At 37.2% G+C, this 21,886-nt stretch overlaps 1 protein-coding gene across 2 annotated transcripts in view; it reads right to left on the minus strand.

Moving 5' to 3' along the window:
• Positions 1-21,886, minus strand: part of TNPO1 (transportin 1) — a 148,820-nt gene that overhangs the window by 51,708 nt on the left and 75,226 nt on the right. The window contains exons 1-6 of one of the 2 annotated variants that reach the window (XM_006875268.1): positions 20,259-20,304; positions 20,009-20,122; positions 15,157-15,232; positions 10,229-10,378; positions 6,028-6,134; positions 1,547-1,680 (exon numbers count right to left, since the gene is read on the minus strand). In XM_006875268.1, coding sequence (XP_006875330.1) covers positions 1,547-1,680; positions 6,028-6,134; positions 10,229-10,378; positions 15,157-15,232; positions 20,009-20,113 — 572 coding nt within the window. In that variant the 5' untranslated portion in view covers positions 20,114-20,122; positions 20,259-20,304. Of the gene's footprint in view, positions 1-1,546; positions 1,681-6,027; positions 6,135-10,228; positions 10,379-15,156; positions 15,233-20,008; positions 20,123-20,258; positions 20,305-21,886 lie in introns of those variants that run through there. The other variant, XM_006875269.1, reaches the window with a different exon arrangement.

Raw genomic sequence — 21,886 nt, forward strand, 5'->3', positions numbered from 1 at the left:
CAGAGCTTCAAAGAAGCCAACCATATCCTTAAAGATACTACACTTGATCTTAGCCAAAAGGCGAGAAAGGAGCTCTGGTAGCGTAGTGGTTACGAATCGGGCTGCGAACCTCACGGTCAGCAGTTCAAAACTACCAGCTGTTCCGCGGGAGAAAGATGAGGCTTTCTGCTCCCGTAAAGATTTACAGCCTCGGAAACCCTATACAGGGTCACTATGAGTCGGAACCGACTCCACGGCACAAAACAACAACAACAACATCCTTAAAGACACTTTAATGCAGTGCTAGTGTTAAGCATTACGTATGTAATTAGCCTTAGAGAAAGTAGAAAACTTTATATTGTTTAATGACAATTTCATTAGAAAAAGTAAGCAGTTTATGGGTTTTGTTATTAAAGAAGTAAATTTCAATTATGTGGAAGGTCCAATACCCTTTGCTAACCATAAAAAAAATCAATTGATGGGACCATATATACAGTAGACCCAACAGGCAGGAAAGTTATGAAAAATTCTTAAACATAAAGCAAATGCCTTGAGGAAGTTAAGTTGGTGGCCTTGAGTGCTCAGGAAGATAGTGAGACACCAAGGTCAACTGGCATAACATAGTCCACAAAGACAGTGTTCTACACCCTACTTTGGCAACCAGTGACTGGGGTCTTAAAAGTTTGTGACAGGTTATCTAAAGTGCAGCTATCACCATCTGAGGTGCAATGAAAAGTAAAGAAAATCAAAATGCATAGACAATTAGCCAAAGGACTTATGGACCACATGAACCTCCACCTCCATAATCCTAAGACTAGACAAATCATATGGCACCCAGTTATCATTGCTGACCAATCTGAAAGGAACCATAATGGAAGGCAAAGAGAAGGATCACAGTAAAAGGTCCTGGATAGAGTGTTAAGAAAAATGTGGAACAAAACTCACAATCATAAAAACCTGACTTACTGGTCTGATAGAGATGGGTGATGGATCTCAACTACCTTTTAATCCTAGAACCGAACTCACCCCTTTATCTTAACTTTCAGCCAAACAATAGGCAGGTTGACAGGTAAACAACACCAAGGAGGTAAACACTCTTTAAAACAATCACCCACCGGAGAGTAACATAGCTGTGTTTGCTTAGGGATACAGTTCAGAAAGCAGGAAGGGGTAGGAAAGAAAAACAAATACGAACAGTAAAAACTTGGAGGAAGTGGGAAAAGTATGTTACATCGTGGGACAAAATTAAACGTGTATGAATTGTTGAATAGAAAACCAATTTGCTCTGTAAGCTTTTACTCAAATCATAATAAAAGGTTAGAAAAAGAAATTCAATCCAAAACAAGAATACTGACATGCTTATCCAATGAATTAATGAAAAATTTAAATTATGTCTCCAAATAATTTGTATAGAAATTAAGAAATGAGAATCTAATTTGCTTTGCATACTTTCACTGAAAACACATTAATAATAATAAAAATAATAAAGCAATAAAAAAGCATTAGTCAGGCTATAATCAGAGCAAATTTAATATTAAAACTAATTTAATACTGGATATAAAAATACCTTATTTTTGGACTACTATGCTTGAAGAACTGTAAAAATTTGGGAATCATGATGTTGAGAGGACGATCTAAAACATCACTATCTAAAATCTCAGCGGAATCTTCACATATCTTCTGAAGAGCACCAAATGCTCCCTATAAAAGATATATTTAATAAGTCACTTAAAAAGGAAAGTTAGAATATTGACTAATATACAGATTAGTGTTTTCAGTTAATATAAATGTTACCTTTCAAAACCCATAAACTTAACTATTCAATTTTTAAAGAAAATCCACTTTATCTAAAGTCTGTTTAAAGATAACAATACATTTTACATCTTAACGTTAAATGAGTTATACCAAGAGGATATTTGGGTTTGGCTTGTGTTATTAGGTACCATCCAGTCGGTTCTGACTCATAAGCAACCCTATGCACAACAGAGCAAAACACTGTCCTGTCCTGCATCATCCTCACAAATGTTGTTCCATTTGAGCCCACTGCTGCTGTCATTGTGCCAGTCAATCTTGTTGGGGGTCGTCTTTTTGGCTTACCCTCTACTTTATCAAGCACGATGTCTTTCCCCAAGGACTATTCCCTCCTGTTAACATGTTTGAAGTATGATGAGAGATAAAGTCTCACCATCCTCGCTTCTAAGGGGCATTTTGGCTGCACTTGGAACATAGATTTTGTTTTTCTGGCAGTCCATGGTTTACTTTCAGTACTCTCCTAAACACTGTAACTCAAATGCATCAATTCTTCTACGGTCTTCCTTATTCCTTTCTCAACATTCACAAGTAGATGAGGCTATTGAATATTCTATGTTACCTTTGCTCTTGAACACTTTAAAGAGGTCTTGTACACCAGATGTGCCAATGCATTAACGTCATCTGACTTCTTGACTGCTGCTTCCAAGCATTGACTTGTAGATCCAAGAAAAATGCAGTCTTTGACAATTTTAATATATTCGTCATTTATTATGATATTATCAGTTAGTCCAGTAGTTGAGGATTTTGGTTGTGCGGGATTTCCTTGTATTGTAATAAACATTAATTCAAAAATCTAACTCCTCTGAAATATCTAAATCAGTGCTATCTTTTGCTTATTATTAGATACCAGTTCGTTAGAAGTTCAAATTGGCAGCTAATTCCCTGTATGCATTCTAAGTCACAGGGGCTAATGCAGAACTCTTGCACAAAATAGATTAAGGGGCTTACAAAAGTTTATGGAAAAATGGAACTAGAAGACAATGGAATTTTTTTCATGAACATTTGAAGCCCCCTTATATAATATAGTTTTCTCAAACTCCTTTCTTTACTGTTTCCTAATTGTATCAGTAGCAACTTGGAGCTTATTTACCATGTTGTTTTTGTTAAGTGTCATCGAGTCAGTTCCTACCCACAGCGACCCTGTAGAGGGTTTCTAAGGAGCAACTGGTGAGCTTGAACCATCAACCTTGCAGTTCAAACCGACTTTGCAGTCTAGCGCATTAACCCACAGCGCCATACCAGGACTCCGCACTAAACTGCCATACTGCAACTAATTTAAGGATTTTTAGGTAGGGTGCTGTAGCATAAGCACTGGACTGTTAACTGTGATGTTGGCAGTTCAAACCCACCAATCACCCCTCGGAAACGCTTAAATAGGTTTGCTATGAGTCAGAACTGACTTGATGTCACTTAACAACAACCCATAGTAAAATCCTTCAAAGCCATTATCTAGTTATCATTTTAGGGTATACAATACCTTTAAAAACGCTAAACTTGGAGATTTAAAAAGCTTGAATAAATTAAACATTAAAATTCAATGTAGATTTAGCATGCATAAAATTAACATCAAGGATTTAAGGTCATTTTAAAAAACAGCATAGTGAATACTAATTTTTTTTTAATGTCTTAGTTCTGAAATCTTATCAAATTAAAACTAGATGTCAACTTTGTTACCTATTATGGCAATGAAAATTGAAATATAAATTTCAACTATGAGCAAACAATTTCAAACATCTACAAAGTTAGACCTTTATTTCAGGTAGATGAAAATAGTAACTACTTTAAATAAGACTTTTATATAATAGATATAATAATCCTGTTGTAGAGTTGTAGAATAAGCATTGGATTGCAAACTGCAAGGTCGGAGGGCCACACCCACTAGCTGGAACATACTTGACGACATTTAACAACAGCAACATAATAGCTCCACAATTTCATGATTATTGTAGTTAAAAGATTTTTGTTTTTGCTTCTATCTCCTTTAATGGCACTGGTAATACATCAAAATAATTTAAATCAATTGTTGCATGATGGCTAAATAATATTTTCATTTTCAGCAACCTTTGCAGTACATTTTCAAGGCATTTAAGAAATGTGTGTAAGAGAATGCAAGATTTTTGCTTTTAGAAAAGAAAGAATGGGTTTAAAAAGGACAATTTTAAACAACTCTTGGCTAATTGGTCCCTTATCCTATCTTCCCTTCCTTATTTCCCCTCAGATCCAGCAACAAATTCAAGTCAAAAGACAAACTGATTTCTTCTTGCTAGGCTATTCCTGTACCTACCATACTTCCAACCCTATCTGCAAACCTAGCTTTTTTTCTACTGTGAAGGAGTATCTGCCTTAGAAAGGCAAAATGTTTAGTTTCCACTTAAACATAGGTTTCTATCCAAACTGGAAGCCTAGTAATGAAAAATACCTAAACATTCAAAAGTAGTGAGAAATTAAATCCATACTCACTTCTACTTTCCAAAATGAGAAGGTTGCTATGGATTTGATAATGGCAAATAAGGAAACAGTCAATATATGATTTAAACAGATGTTGTCAGGTGCTGTTGAGGATATTTGGGCTTTGCTCGTGGTGTGTTTGTTGTTAGGTGCCATTCAGTCATTTCCAATTCAAAGCAATTCTATGAACAGAACGATACACTGCCCCAGTCCTTGTGCTATCCTCACAATTGTTGTATTTCAGCCCATTTGCTGTTACCCCTTTGTCAATCATCTTGTTGGGGGTCTTCCTCTTTTTTGCTGACTCTCCACTCTTTTAAGCATTATCCTTCTCCAGAGACTGGTCCCTCTTAACAATATGCCCAAAGAATGGGAGACAAAGTCTCATTATCCAAGCTTTTAAGGAACATTCTGGCTGTACTTCTTCTAAGAAATATTCGTTTGTTCCTCTGATAGCCCATGACACCCTTAATATTCTTCTCCAACACCATAATTCAAACGCATGCAACTTTCACATGCAGACGAGGCTACAGAAAATACCATGGTTTGGGTCACGTGTACCTTAGTCCTCAAACAGATACCTTTGCTCTTCAGCACTTTTTAGGCGAGATCTTTTGCAGTATATACTTATCCAATGCATATACATCGTTTGATTTCTTGAGAGCTGCTTCCATGAGCAATGAGTGTGGATCTCAACAAACTGAAGTCTTTGATAACTTCAATCTTTTCTCCATTTTTCACAATGTCATTTTTACTTATTGGTTCAATTGTAAGAATTTTCATTTTCATTACATTGAGGTGAAATCCATACTGAAGGCTGAGGTTTTTACTCATCAGTATTATAGGCCCTCTTCTCTTCAGGAATAAAGTTGTATCATCTGTGTGTCAGAGACTGTTTTAAAAGAGTCTTCCTCTAATCCTCATGCCATGTTCTTCTTCATGTAATCCAGCTTCTTTGGATTTTGTGTTCAGCATATAGATTGAATAAGTATGGCGAAAGGATACAACCCTTTCCTGATTTTAAACCATTCAGTATCCCCCTGTTCTGTTGAAACAACTGTCTTTTAGTCTATGTAAAGGTTCCTCATGAGCATAACTAAGTGTCCTGGAATACCCACTCTTTGCAATATAATCCATAGTTAGTTATGATCTACGCAGTCAAATGCCTTTGCATAGTCAATGCTGCTATTGTTAGGAGTAATGTGAAGTTATTATATCTTGACATCGTATCAACTCCAACTCATAGCGACCACCCTGCATAGGGTTTCTGAGGTGTGACTGGTATATTCAAACCACTGGCCTTGAGGTTCAAACCAATCTTGTGGTCAATGCTTACCCTATAGCACCACACCAGGACTCCTTGCATAATTAATAAAGCACAAATAAACATCTATTTTGTAGTCTCAGCTTTCAGTCAAGACCCATCTGATGTCAAGCTGAATTTCTGTCAGCTCCCTGATGTACTGCTGTAATCGTTTTTGAATTGTCTTCAGCAAATTTTACTTAAAACTAGATTACTAGATAATTAAATTAAAAATAGATGATTAAACTAGAAAATTAGATATACTTTAGACACATCACACAGAGGAACAAGCAATTTTGGAAAAAAGTACTCATGCTCTGGGAAATGAATAAATTTACGATTCTTAAGAAAATATATTACTGGACTAAACTTGCTAATAGTTTAATAGTTACATATACATATACCCAAGAATTGTTTTAGAATACAAAACCAGACTAGATATTCTGTCAGAAAACACAAATTTTTTGCAAAGCAAATATCCTTACTTCACAGGTGTTGTAATCTTCTGAATCCAATAGGCTGCACAGTTTTGGTAAAAGGTCAGGCCAATTCTGCAATTCTCCCTTGGAGGCTATGGTTGTAATCAAAATACCTTGAAAGAAAACACACATCTTTAGAAAATTATACTGCAGTTTGTTAGACACTGCCACAACAGCAAGTCTGTGTGCTTGTACACACACACACACACACACACACACACACACACACACAGAATTTTTAACGGTCTCAAGTGAACTTAAGGCTTCTTAACCAATGTAAATAATAACACTACGCAATGACCCCCACGTCACCATGCTTTATTTGGGGGGAAAAAAGACCAAAAAAACCCAAAACAAAACCTTAGCATATAGCAGCTCTTAGTTTTAATTTAATTTCCCATCACTTCATCCTTTTTTTTAAGCCAAACCATTTGTAAAAAAAAGACCACATCTGCTCTTCTCAAATAATAAGTACAATTCTAATTAAAACTACTCCTTTTAAAATAAAAAATTCACAGAACAAGAGAAACACCAAAATGATACTATCACTTTATCATTGGATGAGTTTATTGAACCTTTTAGGTTCCAATAAAAGGTACATTCAGAAATTAAGAACAGCTTGCTCCCCATCTTAACCTGCAATTACAGCTATGGCCCATGGCAGTAGGAAATAAAGCAGATGAACATCTATCAAGATCAATGCTACATGTTCAATCTGTTTGCGATACTCCTTCATGTAGAGGAGCAACACACTCCTCCAGCAGTTCACATTTCCTGGATCAAGGGTGATCTAGCATCGTGGATGTCAAGTGACACATGCTGGCTAAACATGCTGCTTTGATTGATTGGATTATTTCAAATGTGTTGGGCAGCATAGTTATAATAGTTAACAGATTTGTAATAGATATACATAAATGTAACAGAATTTTATGTTAATACAGTGACGGCACAAAAGTTCTAAAGTAGTATTTTTAATGTCATAAATGAGCAAAAGTCAAAAGATATTGCTATAAAAGCAGTTGTTGTTATTGTTATGTGCCATTGAGTTGATTCCTAACCATAGTGACCCTGTAGTTTCCAAGGAGCAACTACTGGGTTTGAACTGTTGACCTTGTGGTACGCAGTCCAGTGCTGATCCTACAGCTCCACACCACAGAACCCTTACTAAATGAAAATATCAAAATGTCAAGTTATTGTTTCTTGACATACATTTTCCACCTGTTGCTGTTGTTAGTGTCATCGAGTCGGTTCTGACCCATAGTGACCCTATATAGGGTTTCCAAGGAGTGGCTGGGTGAGCTTGAACTTACAGTTCAAACTGATTTTTCAGTCCAGCGCATTAAACCTACAGTGCCACACCAGGACTCCATCTAGGTCTATAGATTTCTGACAATGCTGTTTCCATCTATCTCTTCCCTGAAGAATTTTTCGCTTTTTAATTTATATTTCATCTCATTAAAGCGACAGTTTGAGCATCTTCAAGGGACTTAAAAACTGTTAACTCTTTGAGATTTGAAAGTGAAAGTCTGAAGAAACAAGATCAGGGCTAGAGTAGATGGGCTAACACTTACAAAGAAAATTCCTTTCTATCCCCTCAAAGTAACCACAAGTACATTATTGTAATGGGAGCAATTACATAGCACAATTTTCCTGGCCTTTTTCTCACCCCATGCTATTTTCAATTTTCTTAAAATTTCTTATTAAAAGCCATTGTGATTACCTTGCGTCCTTTGGGAAAATCTATCAAAATAACCCCTTTGGAATCTCCACAAAAGAGTTGCCATATTCTGAGCTGATCCTATAATTGACCTAACGGATCCTCTTGGAAGTCAGTGTTGATTAGACACTGCTCTCTGGTGAAACCAAAACACATCCCAGTTTGAGTAATTCAATAATTTTCATTGCATAAGAGACTGATGGAAGGATGTGGTGTCTGAGCTGGCTGATCTTTATGTAACCCTTTGGCACCCAGTTAAGTCAGACCATGCTGAGGCTGAGATGTTCACTTAACGATGAAAATGCTGAACCATGTGAGATCCTAACATCAATGGCTTTCATATTAAGGTTTATTCATACGGTCTTCTATCAGTTTCTGAATGTCAGCCAGTTTCTTCATTCATTGAAGTTGAGAGTCTTCTAGCTCTCTTTTCTTCAACTGAGGTCTTCCTTCACACTCTGAATCCATCTAAAAACTTGTTTTATGTGGGATACCATGCACATAAACTTACTGCAAAGCTTCAAAGATAAGGAATTTTTGTTAAAAATTTATCAGCCCTCACCTCAAACTTTTTTTTAAATCATAAATACTCAGTGATTGCTACCGAACAGAAAATCCCACTGTTTCTATTAAAATTCTATGTAAAAATTGTCTTTGAATTTTCTACTTTAAATTTTTAGGTTGTACCTTCACAACTAAATGTAAAGAGTAAAGTTGTTGGCAAACTCTCCACTAAAGAATTAAACTATTTAGTAAAAGCCAGTGCACTGATAGCACTTAAACACTTGGTATGGCACTCCAGGTTAATGCAACAGACTGCACGACTGGTTTGAACTACAAGGTCAGTGGTTCAAACTCACCAGCTGCTCCTCAGAAACCCTATACAGGGTTGCTATGGGTTGGAATGGACTCGACAGCACTTAACAACAACAACAACATACTAAAATAGTGTTCCAATACAACAGAAACACAAGTCCTGGTGTGGTGCTGCAGAATAATGCCCTAAACAGTCAGGATGGTTTGAACCACTAGGTCAGCAGTTCAAATTCATTAGCCACTCCTTGGAAACCCTATATAGGGTCGCTGAATGGGACATGACCCGACAGCACTCAAGAACATTAGACTATAAAAGCAGAAAGACTAACATAATAGTAGGCCTGATCAACATGCTATTATTAGGTGCCATAGAGAGCTCATGCCATCCCTATGCACATCAATGCTGGGTTCCATGTCATTCCCATGAATGACTGCAGATCAGACCACTGGGATCCATAGGGTTTTAACTGCTTACTTTTGAGAAAAGATCACCAGACTTTTCTCCCAAGTCTTTTTGAGTCTAGAATCTTTGCTGAAACCTATACACCATCAAAGCAACACACCAACCACCACTGACAGGTAAGCAGTGGCTGTGCATTAGGTGTATTGACCTGGAATTAAACTAGGCTCTTTGATATTGAAGGCAGGAAAATTGTACCACTGACCCACCATATGTCCCAGTATTTATGGTATAATACTGCAAGCTCAACAACTGAAACCCACCAGCCAGTCTTGGGAAACCCTAAATAGGGCTGCTATGAGTCAGAACTGACTTGATGTCACTTAACAACAACAATAACATATATTAAGAATTTTCTTTTAGGTTAATGATTGATGAAGAGTCAGTTAGTTCCCAATTCCTAGAAATGCCTTCCAGAAACCTATAGTATTTTACTTTTAAAATACCTTCCTAGGATTTTTAAAGCTTTTTTTTTTTTAATGTAAGCAAAGATAAACCAATATAAGAGATTAAATCTCAGACATATCTCATTTGGAAATACATCTCAAGTATTTTTACAGCTCCTTAAATGATCTTTTAGTGAAACAGAGTAAAATAAAACTTTCATTAGTTTCTATACTCAAAATTGCAGTGGCCTTTCACAATGAATATTTATTTGCATAACATAAACAACTAAAACCAAGAATGTTTCATGTTCTACTAATGTTATTGCTGTATAGGGTTCGAAGGAGCAGCTGGGGGGTTTGAAATGCTGACCTTATGGTTTGCAGTCCAGTGCTAATCCTAGTGTTACACCAGGAATGTCTGTGCTTATTTATAGACACTAAGAGGTAGGTATATATGGATGAAAATGGAAATAAAGTCTGCTCACCATGTAATGGTCAACATTCAAGATCAAAAGGACAGTATTTACCTAAGGACAAAGCTCAGAAGCGTTGGGAAGTAGGGTGGAAGGGAAATAAGAGCCACAGAAGGTGGGATAACTGTTGCTACATGGAAGAGACTGCAATAACTGAGATGAAACAAAGAGTAAGATTTGCTGAATGTAAAAACTGATGACCAGTTTTTCTTTTTTACATTTGCTGAATGTAAAAACTGATGATAAACCTGCACAAGTCCCAATAAAAAGTTAAAACAAAAAACAAACAGCGGCTAGCTCCCTCAGCAAATGCAAAAACCAAACCAAAACCACACCTATTACAATGTTGACTTACCTACAGTGGCTCTTATCAGAGGAGAGGCATCACCAATATTATTCAGACATTCACTTTTAATAAAGTCTGTTACACCATTTGGGAAGTTCTGAAAATGTGCTTTCACATTATTTTTTAGGATGAGACCACTCAATGATCTTGTGGGTTCATCTGTAACAAAATAAGAGTATTGTATTTTAAAAGCAATTTTCATTTCAAAACATAATAACTAAAAAAATTATATTAATAAACTAACTGCAATATTCAAATAATTGTTATAATCAGGAAAAAGTACAAATCATTTACCAAAACTTGGCTCCCTGATTTAGTTCAAGGTTTCTCAACATTTGTACTCTTGACATTTGGGGCTGATGATTCTTTGTTGTAGAGACTATTCTACCCATTCAGGATGTTCAGGAACACCACTATCTTGTACCCACTAGATGCCAGTAGCACCCTTCCAGCTGTGACAACCAAAATTTTTCCAGACAGTGCCAAATATCCCCTGGAGAGCAAAATTGTCCTGGTTGAAAACTAAGGATTTGGTTTAATAGTTCATAGATGAATATTCTATCTAAGCTTTATTGAAACTTGATAAAAATATCAAATTTCAGATCAGAAAATTTAGAAAATCACCTTCATGTAACATACACGCTTGTTCTTAATTTATATCATGCTTTACCATCACTTGTTTCTGAGCTAATAAAAAGATAAAACAAAAAAATCTTCCAAGTCCATTTTAAAAATAGAATTGGCTTAAAAAGTTTAACTTACAGATGATGGGACAAAATTTTAACAAGCAATTTAATACTATTAGAATATGACTGACGCTTTGCCAATTGACATTATCACCAATTAAGACAAGGGGGCTTCAAAAAGTATGCAGGGAAATGCTATTATTTTTTGATACCATTAGTTTATACACTTTTTAAAGTCCTCTCAAATTGTTAGCAATAACTAACTTTTGTACACGTTTACTGTTGTTGTTGTTGTTAAGTACCGTGAGTTGGGTCCGGCTCATAGTGACACAGGGTTTCTGAGGCTATAAATCTTTATTGGAGCAGAAAGCCTCATCTTTCTCCTGCTGAACGGCTGGTAGTTTCGAACTGCTGACCTTGAGGTTAGCAGCCCGATTCATATCCACTAAGTTACCAGAGCTCGTAGGTACCAAAAATCATCAAGAACTTTACAAGCAGTACTACATTTAATCGTCACAACCTCCTATGACAGGTATTATTATTCCCATTGCACAAGTGAAGAAACTGAGGCCTTTGCTAAATGCCAATGCCAAATGCCAACTTTGTTGCTGTTGTTAAATACTGCAGAATCTGTTGCTACTCACAGGGTTACTGAGGAGCAGCTGGTGAGTTTGAACTGCCGATCTTGTGGTTCAATTGGAATTTGTGGCCCAATGTTTATCACACAGTGAGTGCCACACCAGAACTCTTCAAAGGGCTACAAGCCATGAGTAACCAGTGTCTTGAACAGAATATGCTACTTTAAGTTGTATTTATATAACTTATTATGAAGTAAAATATTTGAGTTTGTTCTGAAGTTTGATCAGCACTGAAATATTCAAGAATGAAACACATGGAGAGACAATGAAGTTTCTATGAATATAAAACCCCATTCGGGTCATCACAGCAATGCAGCCTAAGAGATTTTATGTCACCATCTAAAAATTGCTTTCTAATTTCATTTATAACCCTCCCCCAGTAAGAAACTCAAAATGAAAACAAAACACACTTGCATATTTAAATTGCCTTTAAATTTTTAAACTGGTGTGAATTTAATAGCCAGATTATTTAATTTCCTTGAAAAATAAGCATGTTTTGCCTTACTAAGTTGTTGTTAAGTGCTGCTGAGTCAGTTGCGACTCATGGCAATCCTGTATAGATAGGGTTTCTGAGTGTGTGGTGGGTTTGAACCGCTGACCCCACGGTCCACAATTCAGTGTTTATCTTACAGTGTCACACCAGGAACAAAAAGCATGTTTTATCTTAATTATTTCTTATAATTTATAGCCATGTAGTTATATTTTAAATGGCGTGTGTACTTGTTTATAAGTAATACACTAAGATCTTTTTACAATAAAGATTACAATGATGAAGTTTTAGTAATCCACACAATATGGATCAAAACCATTTAAAATTTAAAATATAAAATATCCTTTGTCCAAAATCCACTTTTAAAAACCATCAACTAATCACTTTAAAAAATAAACAAACAAAACTTCACTGGGCTCAATGTACTGCTCATCTGTAAATTAAGAGAATCAGATTTATTAAGAAATCAATTGATCTGAGTCTCTTCCAGATTAAAAATTTTATTCCACCCACCATTCAGTATATAGACACCACTGCTAGCCACAAGGTCAGCGGTTCAAAAGTACTCTCCACTCCCAAGGGAAAGATGAGGTATCTGCTACCATAAAGATTAACAGTCTTGGAAATCCATACACATTTGCTATGAGTCAAAAGTGACTTGATGGCAGTGTTTTTTTTAAAATTCAGTGCATAAAAATTCACATGAGAAATGGTGATAAGATTATCAAATAAGCATTTTAATTTTAAGAGATTACCTATTATCTCTTCTCCAGTATGTTGTTATTAAGAGCTGTTGAGTCAGTTCTGACTCATGTTAAGTGCTGTAGAGTCGGTTCCGACTCATATCCGACCCTGTATAAGGTTTCCCAGTACCAGTTGGTGGGCTTGAACTGCTTGCTGACTTTGTGATTCGAAGTCCAGTGCTGATCCTACAGTGCCACACCAGGAGTCCATCTCTAATATGAATGGCCTAAATGCTAAAATTTTGTTTTTTAAATGTATCAATTTTCCTGAGCAGAAAAAAAGGAATATACTGTTTTTTGACTATAGGTCTTTTGAGAGACTCTGTCTACAGATACATAAACACCCACCATTTTAGGATTAAGAAAACTCAAAATCCTTTCTAATACCACTTCGTTGTTGTTAAGTGCTGCCAAGTCAGTTTGGACTTACAGCAACCCGGTAGAGAGTGTCCAAGGAGCAGCTAGAGGGTTTGAACCACCAACCTTGTGGTTAGCAGTCCAATGCTTATCCTATAGTGTCACACTAGGACAGTTTTGCAAGGAATAGGTCTCTGTGGAAGCAGCTACACCTAGTTTCTTTTCTTGTCATTTGAATTACATGTTTATTTTAGCATTTATTAAATATCTTATATTCCAATAAAGTCTCTAAGAGAGGTGGGAAGAGAAAATAGGTTTGGTGAAAATAAGTTCAAGTTTTTCAGTTAAAATAATTAAGATATTAGAAAAACAAATTCACCAAATATTTTTGTGTTTTAATGCACAAATGTTACGCTGTTGCTGTGAAGTGCTGTTGAGTTGTTGAAATCTCATAGCGACCCTATATAGGGTTTCTGAGAGGCAGCTGGTGGGTTTAAAGAGCCAACTTTATGGTTCACTTCTCCTATAGCATCACATAGCCCTGATTATTGATTACAAATCATTATACAGGGGTGGAAAGTAAAAATTCTTTATATTAAGGAATAATGTATCATAAATATACTTACCAAGCTTCAAATACTAATTGCTAAAATAAAATATATACAGAATTTCCAGTTTATTTTAACTTAAAGTTTAAATTTTTCTACATCCCCAATCACAAATTTAAACCCCCAAAGGTAACTTGAAAACTGAGAACAATTCAAAATGAATCACTATACTATGTACAGATTATCAAAATCTAAGTAAGTACAAGATTTTATCAGTGAGATTTAACTACAGATTAAGACCATAACCCCATTGCTAGATCTTGAAGTTGAAACCTTATAGATGTTCTGGTAGTCTAACACAGGTATTTAAGAGCTGAAAGAAGCAAGAGAAATTAAATGACTTAGTGTCAAAGTAGGATCAAACTTATTTCTCAACTCTAAGTACAATTTTTCTTATTAATTGCACGACTACTTCTGAAACACTAATCATTTAATAGGGTGTAGTTCTTTCATTTCAAGACCAGTCACTCAATAAATATTTGAGTAACTTCCATGTTATATGTCACACAATGTTCCAGAAAAGGAATAATCAACAATAAAATGATGCTATAAAGAACGTCCCTCGGTGCAATGTAAGGTCCATGAGGGCAGAGGACTCTTTATTATTACAGTTTTATGTTTTTTAAAGTTATAAAATTCAATGAAGAAAAATAGAGTAATTCCAACTTTTGGTTAAGAAAACAAAAAGAGTTCTATGTTGTTGTTAAATGCTGTCATGTTAGTTTCAACTCATAGGGACCCTAAATAGGGTTTCCAAGGAGTGGCTGGCTAGTGGGATTGAACCACCAACTTGTGGTTAACAGTCTACTGCTTACTCTACAGCACCACACTCAAAAAAAAAAGTATACAAACATACAGAAGACTGTGTGTGGAGGCTTACAGTTCAGGAGATTAACAATTATATCCAGATGACTGGACTAGAAGTGATTTTTCTTTTTGCTTATATGTACTTAAATATATATTTTACAATGAAAATATATAGTGTTAGTAATGTGCAAAAGATTTTACACATTCTAAAAAGTTTATTAGTTATATGTTCAGGTAACAAACTGTACAAAATAATTCATGTATTAAAAAGTAGACTTTATAACAATTTCATTTGCAAAGAAAGAATGAAAGAATTTATTATACAGACACCTAATTAATAACTGGATACTTATTAAATATCTAAATGCCTAGGGTAGTAGTAATTCAGTAAGTCTGCCCATCCTACAAATATAAAGCATGTGGTTACCAACAAAGTGAAATCCTTTGAAATTAATTCAGTCCTAGCACACCATATTTATGCATATAACGTGCATCGTGTAAGGTGTTAATGGTTTGTAAAGACCTATATGGTACATGTTATTTTCATAAAAGATGATACTTTAATAGGTCTTAAACTAACTTGCAAATATCAATATAAATCTACTTACCTTCAGATTTTAATTTTGTAAGAACAAAAATCAGGTAGTTGTTAAAATCTGGATATTGATTGAGCTGTTCCAGTTTCTAAAGCAAACAGTAGTTAAGGAAATTCTCAATGTATTTATTCTAAAGTAAGCAAGCATTTTAACACTAAAATGAAGAAATTCACTGTGATACTTCTAGCCTGTATTTTTACAAATAAGGTTAGCTTATTAAGTCTAACTATCAATACACTATTCCAATAACACGAGTGGCTCATTAAATATCTTAAGTGCTTTGTGACTGAAATATTGAAATTAGGTATAATTAAATCAATTATAGTCACTACAACAAAAGCAAATTCCAGCTTCTGCATGCTCAATACAAAAAATTTTTTTAAACAGAACTGATTTTCTTGGGATTTAAAATATTCAGACTAAAAAGATACTTAAGTATAAGTAACGAAATAAAGAAAAGCAGCTCCCTCGCCCCCTTACCCAAAAACAAGTCTTTGAGTTAAAGATCATTTAGGGAAATTCATTTTACAAAATGGATTTTTTTAAACTCAAAATAAAGCAAAAATAAAATTTCATTAGACTAATTTGCTCGTTAGAGGTTAAAAATTAAGACAAAAGATCACTTATGAAAAGTCCACATAAGAAACCTTGTTTCAAGGGGTCAGCATTATGGGATTATTACATTGTAACAGTTCTATAGCTGTCCACCCCTCCAATCCTCCAAATTCTAACATTTCCAGTAACACAAATCTGCAGGTACTTCATGGCAGGCAACAGTGACATAATGCTGTATTCTCTCTTCACACCTGATTCTCTAACTCCTAATATACTTGTCAATTGTTTTATAACCCAGAAAAATTTCAATGATTACATTCAACAGACCTAAACTTGATTAAATCCATGACAAACACTCTAGGTACACTGATTATTTATCCCACATTTAAGTAGTTCGCAATACTTAGATGTCAGAATATAATTTAAGTAGCAAAATACATTCTCTAGCAAAATTCCAATGTTCGACTACTTTGTCTTACCAGAAAATTCAAGACAAGTAATTTGTTGTTTTAGTGAATGGCTAAGAGTAAACAGAATGCTGACATGGTACTAAATTTTTTATTACTATTTTCTAAGTAGGCTTACCTGCCTATAACTTGAGCTATCTCTCCATGCTCATACAAGGGTCTTTCAAAAGTGCGCAAGCCAGAAGGGTCAGGAATAGGAGGATTGTGTGTGGCTGCTGCTGCAAGATAAGCAATGGACTTCTAGTTGCAAGTTTGGCAGCTCAAACCTACCAGCTGCTCCTCAGAAACCCTATATAGGGTTGTTATGAGTCAGAATCAAGTCAACAACACTTAACAAGGGATGTGAGGATAACGATCTCCTAGAACAACCACCCTCTTTATCAAAAGACCAGAACTAGATGGTGACATGGCTACCATTACTGGTCATTTTGATCAAATATTCCACAGAATACTGATCAAAAGGGGGGATATGTACAACTGGATTTAAAATTCTAGACTTCTGGAGTCATGCAGGGGGGTGAAACCATTGGTCTAAGATAATCTTTAAACCTTAAAACAAAATGTCCCCTTAAGTTTTCTTAAAACCTGAATAATTTAGTTTAATAAAAATAGGTAAAGAATGGCTCTGAAAAGGTGGGTGAAAATAGTTATATTAGAGAATATACTCAGTGTCACTAAAATATACACAAAAAAAGGTTGAACTGGTGAATGCTTTACTGTGTATATTGTTATAATCATCAGAATAAATAAATTTAGGGGGGGAAAAAGAAGAGTGGTCTATGGACTAAATTACTGTAACATGTTACCAGTGCGAGGAGGACAGAGATTGAGACTAAGCACTTAGAAATGTATCAGAAATTTAAAGTAGTTTGTTCTAATGATTTACAATAAGGCTTATACTGGTCTTTAAAAAAAAAAAAAAGTTAAGGAAAGGGGTGGGGAGGCTGCTTAAGTCTATATATGGAGTTCTGGTGTGGTGCTACAGGATAAGCACTGGAGCGCAAGGTCGATTTGAACCCCAAGGTGGCAGTTCAAACCCTCCAACAGCTCCTCAGAAACCTATAGAGAGTTGTGCTAAGAGCTGGAACTGACTGGATGGCACTTAACAAGATGTCCTGGTATGGCACTGTGAGATAAGCACTGGACTGCTCACCATAAGGTCAATGGTTCACACCCACCAGCCACTCCTCAGAAACCCTATATAAAGTCACTGTTAGTAACAAACTCAACAGTACTTAACAAAAACACTATATAGATGACTGTTAAGTCTATAGGATAAGCACTAGACTGCTGAATCCACAGTTAGCAGTTCAAACCCACCAAATACTCCTTGGAAACCCTATACAGGGTCACTATGAGTCAAAACTGACTCAATGGCACTAACTACAACAAGATAGCACTGGACTGAGAACTTGATGGTTGGCAGGTCCACAAACATTTAACACCTCAGAAACCCTATGTTGTTGTTGTTAAGTGCTGTGGAGTGAGTTCCGACTCAGAGCAACCCTGTATAGTTTCCAAGGAGCAGCTCGTGAGTTTGAACTGCCAACCTTTTGGTTCAGTGCTTTATTGCACAGACTTGAAGGCACTGAACAACAACAAAGATATATAAAAACAGTAACAACACATTCTTTATTAAGACACAAAAGCACAAGGTCATCATTAAAACCACTGCCATGAAATCCATTCCAACTCATAGTGACCCTATAGGATTAGAATTTAAACTGGAATTAAAATTGAAAATAGGAAACCTTACCTATTTTGGATTAAGCAATGTCCCTCCTCTCTGTCAATGAGAAATTAAATTTGCTCCTTACACAGAAGGCATACTATTGTCTAGGCATACAGAATAAACTAGAAAATTTAACTATGCCCAAACTGTACCCAAAGGAGCTCTGGTAGCATAGTGGTTACGAATCGGGCTGCGAACCGCAAGGTCAGTAGTTTGCAACTACCAGCTGTTCCGCGGGAGAACGATGAGGCTTTCTGCTCCCGTAAAGATTTACAGCCTCAGAAACTCTGTACAGGGTCGCTATGAGTTGGAAACGACTCCATGGGACATAACAACAACAAAAAAACAGTACCAAGCATAAAATGGTACTTAATACAGATATATTGAAAGAATAAATTACACTATGAAGTGCTAAAAAACAAATTACAATGTGGTTCTGAGCTTAGTGAATTTTAAGAAATAAGCAATTATCAAACAGTACTTGCAATTCTTTAAATATAAACATTATCATTTCTAGGTTAGTCCTGGTGTGGCGCTGTGGGTTAGTGTGCAGAACCGCAAGGTCAGTTTGAACTGCAAAGCTGGCGGTTCAAGATCACCAGCCTCAGCTCTGAAACCCTATACAGGATTATTATGAGTCAGAACTGACTTGACAGCACTTACCATTCCTAGAGCTGCTGATTGTGAAAGCACAAATTAGGGCTGAGCCATATAGCAAGATTCCAGACATACAGTCTCTAATACACCCCAAAACTGTTATTCTTTCCTTAGTACTGGCTGAATCTAAACGAAATAACAAACAAAAACCCAAACCAAGCAGACCTAAATCATTATCCCTTCCATTTTTGAAAGGGCAGTAGTGTATTAAGAAGCTAAGCACTTATGTGCTCATTTACTAATGGTTTTAAGCTACAATGATGCATTAATGTTAAGTGCAGTGCAGTCGCTTTGGACTCTTCTTGAACCTGTACTGGGTTTCCAATGAGTGGCTAGCGGGTTTTAACTACATATCTTGCTGTTATAAGACTAGTGCTTATCCTATTACTCCTTAGAAACTTATCTTAGTTCATGGTAATTGTAACTTCACTTTTTTAGTGTTTAACATTCAAATAAGCCCGATTAACAGTAATAAATGCTTACTTACTTTCCATATTGAGTAACTTTTCTGATTGACAATAAAGACCAAGGGACTTTTCTGCAAACGAGCAGCCTTTTCCCCCCTAAGAATAAAATTATTTGAGCCTAAACTAAAGGCAAAAAGTATTTAAGATCGGGTGAGTGAATTTGTTTTCTCTTGCAGGGTTCTCCACATGTGCAAGTTAGGGTGCTGCTGAAAACACACATAACAGGCTTTTACTGCTGAACTTTTTCTGTCTCTAAAACCTTAGAAATAGGGCCGCTACACCAGTAAGCTTCGTAAAGACGTGATTAATTGAGCAGCCATTGAGCCAAAGCTTTAAAAAGAAATTCTCATGGGAGCCAGAGAGCTTGCAACAGGTGTTAATACACGATCAGTCCCAAGGTGAAGCATGAACAGAAACCCTTTTCTGCCACCTCTAAGTCGCCAGCCCTTTTAGGCAGCGGCAGTTCAAACCCCGCGCCAACTTTGTAATATTTCTGGTCGGCCAGTAAGCCCGCGAGCTGCACGAAGCACAGAAGATCCAGCCGGCTTCTCGCTCGGCGCCCCCTAGGTCCCCACCAGACGGAGCGCATTGTGTGAGCCAGGGGCCCCGGCCACCCCCGCTCTCTTACACCCTCGCTAGGTCCACCGCGGGTTGGGACGTGGCGGCCTGGCCCGCGCACATGTCGCGATCCCGGGCGGCGGGCAAGAGCCCCCGCCTCCCACGAGCGGAAGCCGGAGGCCTAGGCGGCGCGAGTCCCAGGCGGCGGCGCCCCCGGCCCGGGCACGAGGACCGCGTGCGCGAGGAGTCTGGCAGGGGCGGCGGGCCCTCTCCCCGCAGACGGGAGGGAGGACCGGAGGGAAGGAGGGGGAGCCGAGAGCGGGGGAGGGGCGGCGCGGCGCGGCGCGGCGCAGCCACCCGGTCGCCGAGAGCGGGCCGGCCGCGCGGGGTGAGCGGCGCGGGCGGCGGCGAGGCCTCGGAAAGGATACTTGTTGCACGGTTCTCTGGATGGTGGTGTCTGGGGACTGGGACTCCTTCAGCAGCTGCAGGATTTGCTGAAGCCCTTGCTCGTCAGGTTTCCACTCATACTCCATCTTGGTTTGCTGCAAATAAAGCCAGACACAGGAAGAGACGGAGCAAATGTTACTCCCGTGCACAGGCCCGAGGGCTTCCCACACCGAGCAAACCCCTTCTTCCCGCTAGAAAGAACCTTGTTCTCCCCAGACGTTTCGGACCTGCCTGGGGTGCCCCGAAGGAAGCCTCGGACGGAGAAACCCAACGTAACTGCTCCCAGCAGCTCGGCCGCGAACGTCTGCAGCTGCTGCCGCGGCCGCCAAGCGCAAGGAGCCGACCAGACTGAGTCACCGCGAATTTGCAATCTGGCCCCCAAGATCCGCTCACGGGAGCCCCCTGGGTCCTAGTGCCACGCAGTTTCCTAGAGCCTAACCTAACCTAGCCCAGCCCAGCCCTAGTCTAGCCACAAGATTTCTACCGATGGAAGGGCTGACCAGAACTCAACTTCTTATCAAAACGGCTGCGAAACACCTGGAGATTTCGTACTAATTACTTTAAATAAACGAGGTTAAATGAGAATGACTGAAATAGTGGAAAAGGCTGATAACTCCTCTAACAGCTCAGCAGTAATAAGTGAGAAACCGTCAAAATGTTTATATTTCACTTTGATGTATAAAGTGCTAAATAATTTTTAGTTCAAATTATCAACGATGCATTACAATTACAACCCACAATTTAAAAAATATGAAATATAACACTGGCAGAATTGCCTGGAAAAAATGCATTTTCTCATAACCTTCAACTTTCATTGCGTTTAAAAGAAATAAATTCTGTCATTAAGTAATTCCATTCCACAACTCTGTGTTTAATCCTTTTAAAATGTTTTCACATACGTTTTGTCAGTCTAATCTGGCGAGATAATATTTGCTCTCATAATGGCAATGAAAACACAAAAGGATCTAAGTAAATAAACACAATTAGTGAAGATTGGGTCAATATAAATAAATTTCTTAAGCTACTACCAGATGCATCTGTTCTAGTCAATTGAAGCTATCATATCAATGACACGGTTTCTTTAAAACAAATGGCTTAAACAGAAACAACAGAACTTAAGCATGAAGGATACAGAATTTATAAAACACAAACTGAGTTTTTAATATGGCTCTACTACTACATGATGCTTTAACAGTGGAAATTTGTACAAGTAGGAGTAAACAAACCTTACCTGATTGTGCATCTCTAGTTATAAGAATTGTCCTTCTTCATTCCTTTCCTACTTAATATTTTGCAATCTGGCTTTGCTTGCCACCTTCTATTCTAATTGACTTCCTGAACAACCCAACACACACAACTTCTTACTTAAAACAAAAATATTCATCGTGTACATGTAATAACTATTGATAATACTGCAGTTTTTATATCAGTCCCCAGTTGGTATGTTTGTATAAACATTATATTCTATAATAATGGGATTGTCATTTATTGCCTGAGGTCAAATATCATTAAATATCCACGAACATATTTTTAAAAACATAATAGTATTCCATCATATCACTGTACCATAATTTATTTTTATATCCTTTTTATTGATATATACAACAAAAGTATGCAACTAAAACGCATACTAGGTAGACCTGTACAAAGTGAACACACCTGTGTAACCAACACGCACTAGTCTCTCTTGTGTTTCTCCTAGTCAACACTCTTACCAAAGGTACTCTCTAGTTTAATTTTTATCACTTGGTTGGTTGTGATTGTGAAGTGCCGTCGAGTCGGTTCCGACCCATAGCGACCCTGTACAGGGTTTCCAAGGATGTAAATCTTTACGGGAGTAGAAAGCCTCATCTTTCTCC

Source organism: Chrysochloris asiatica, unplaced genomic scaffold (genome assembly GCF_000296735.1).
Source record: "Chrysochloris asiatica unplaced genomic scaffold, ChrAsi1.0 scaffold00316, whole genome shotgun sequence".
NCBI lineage: Eukaryota > Metazoa > Chordata > Mammalia > Afrosoricida > Chrysochloridae > Chrysochloris > Chrysochloris asiatica.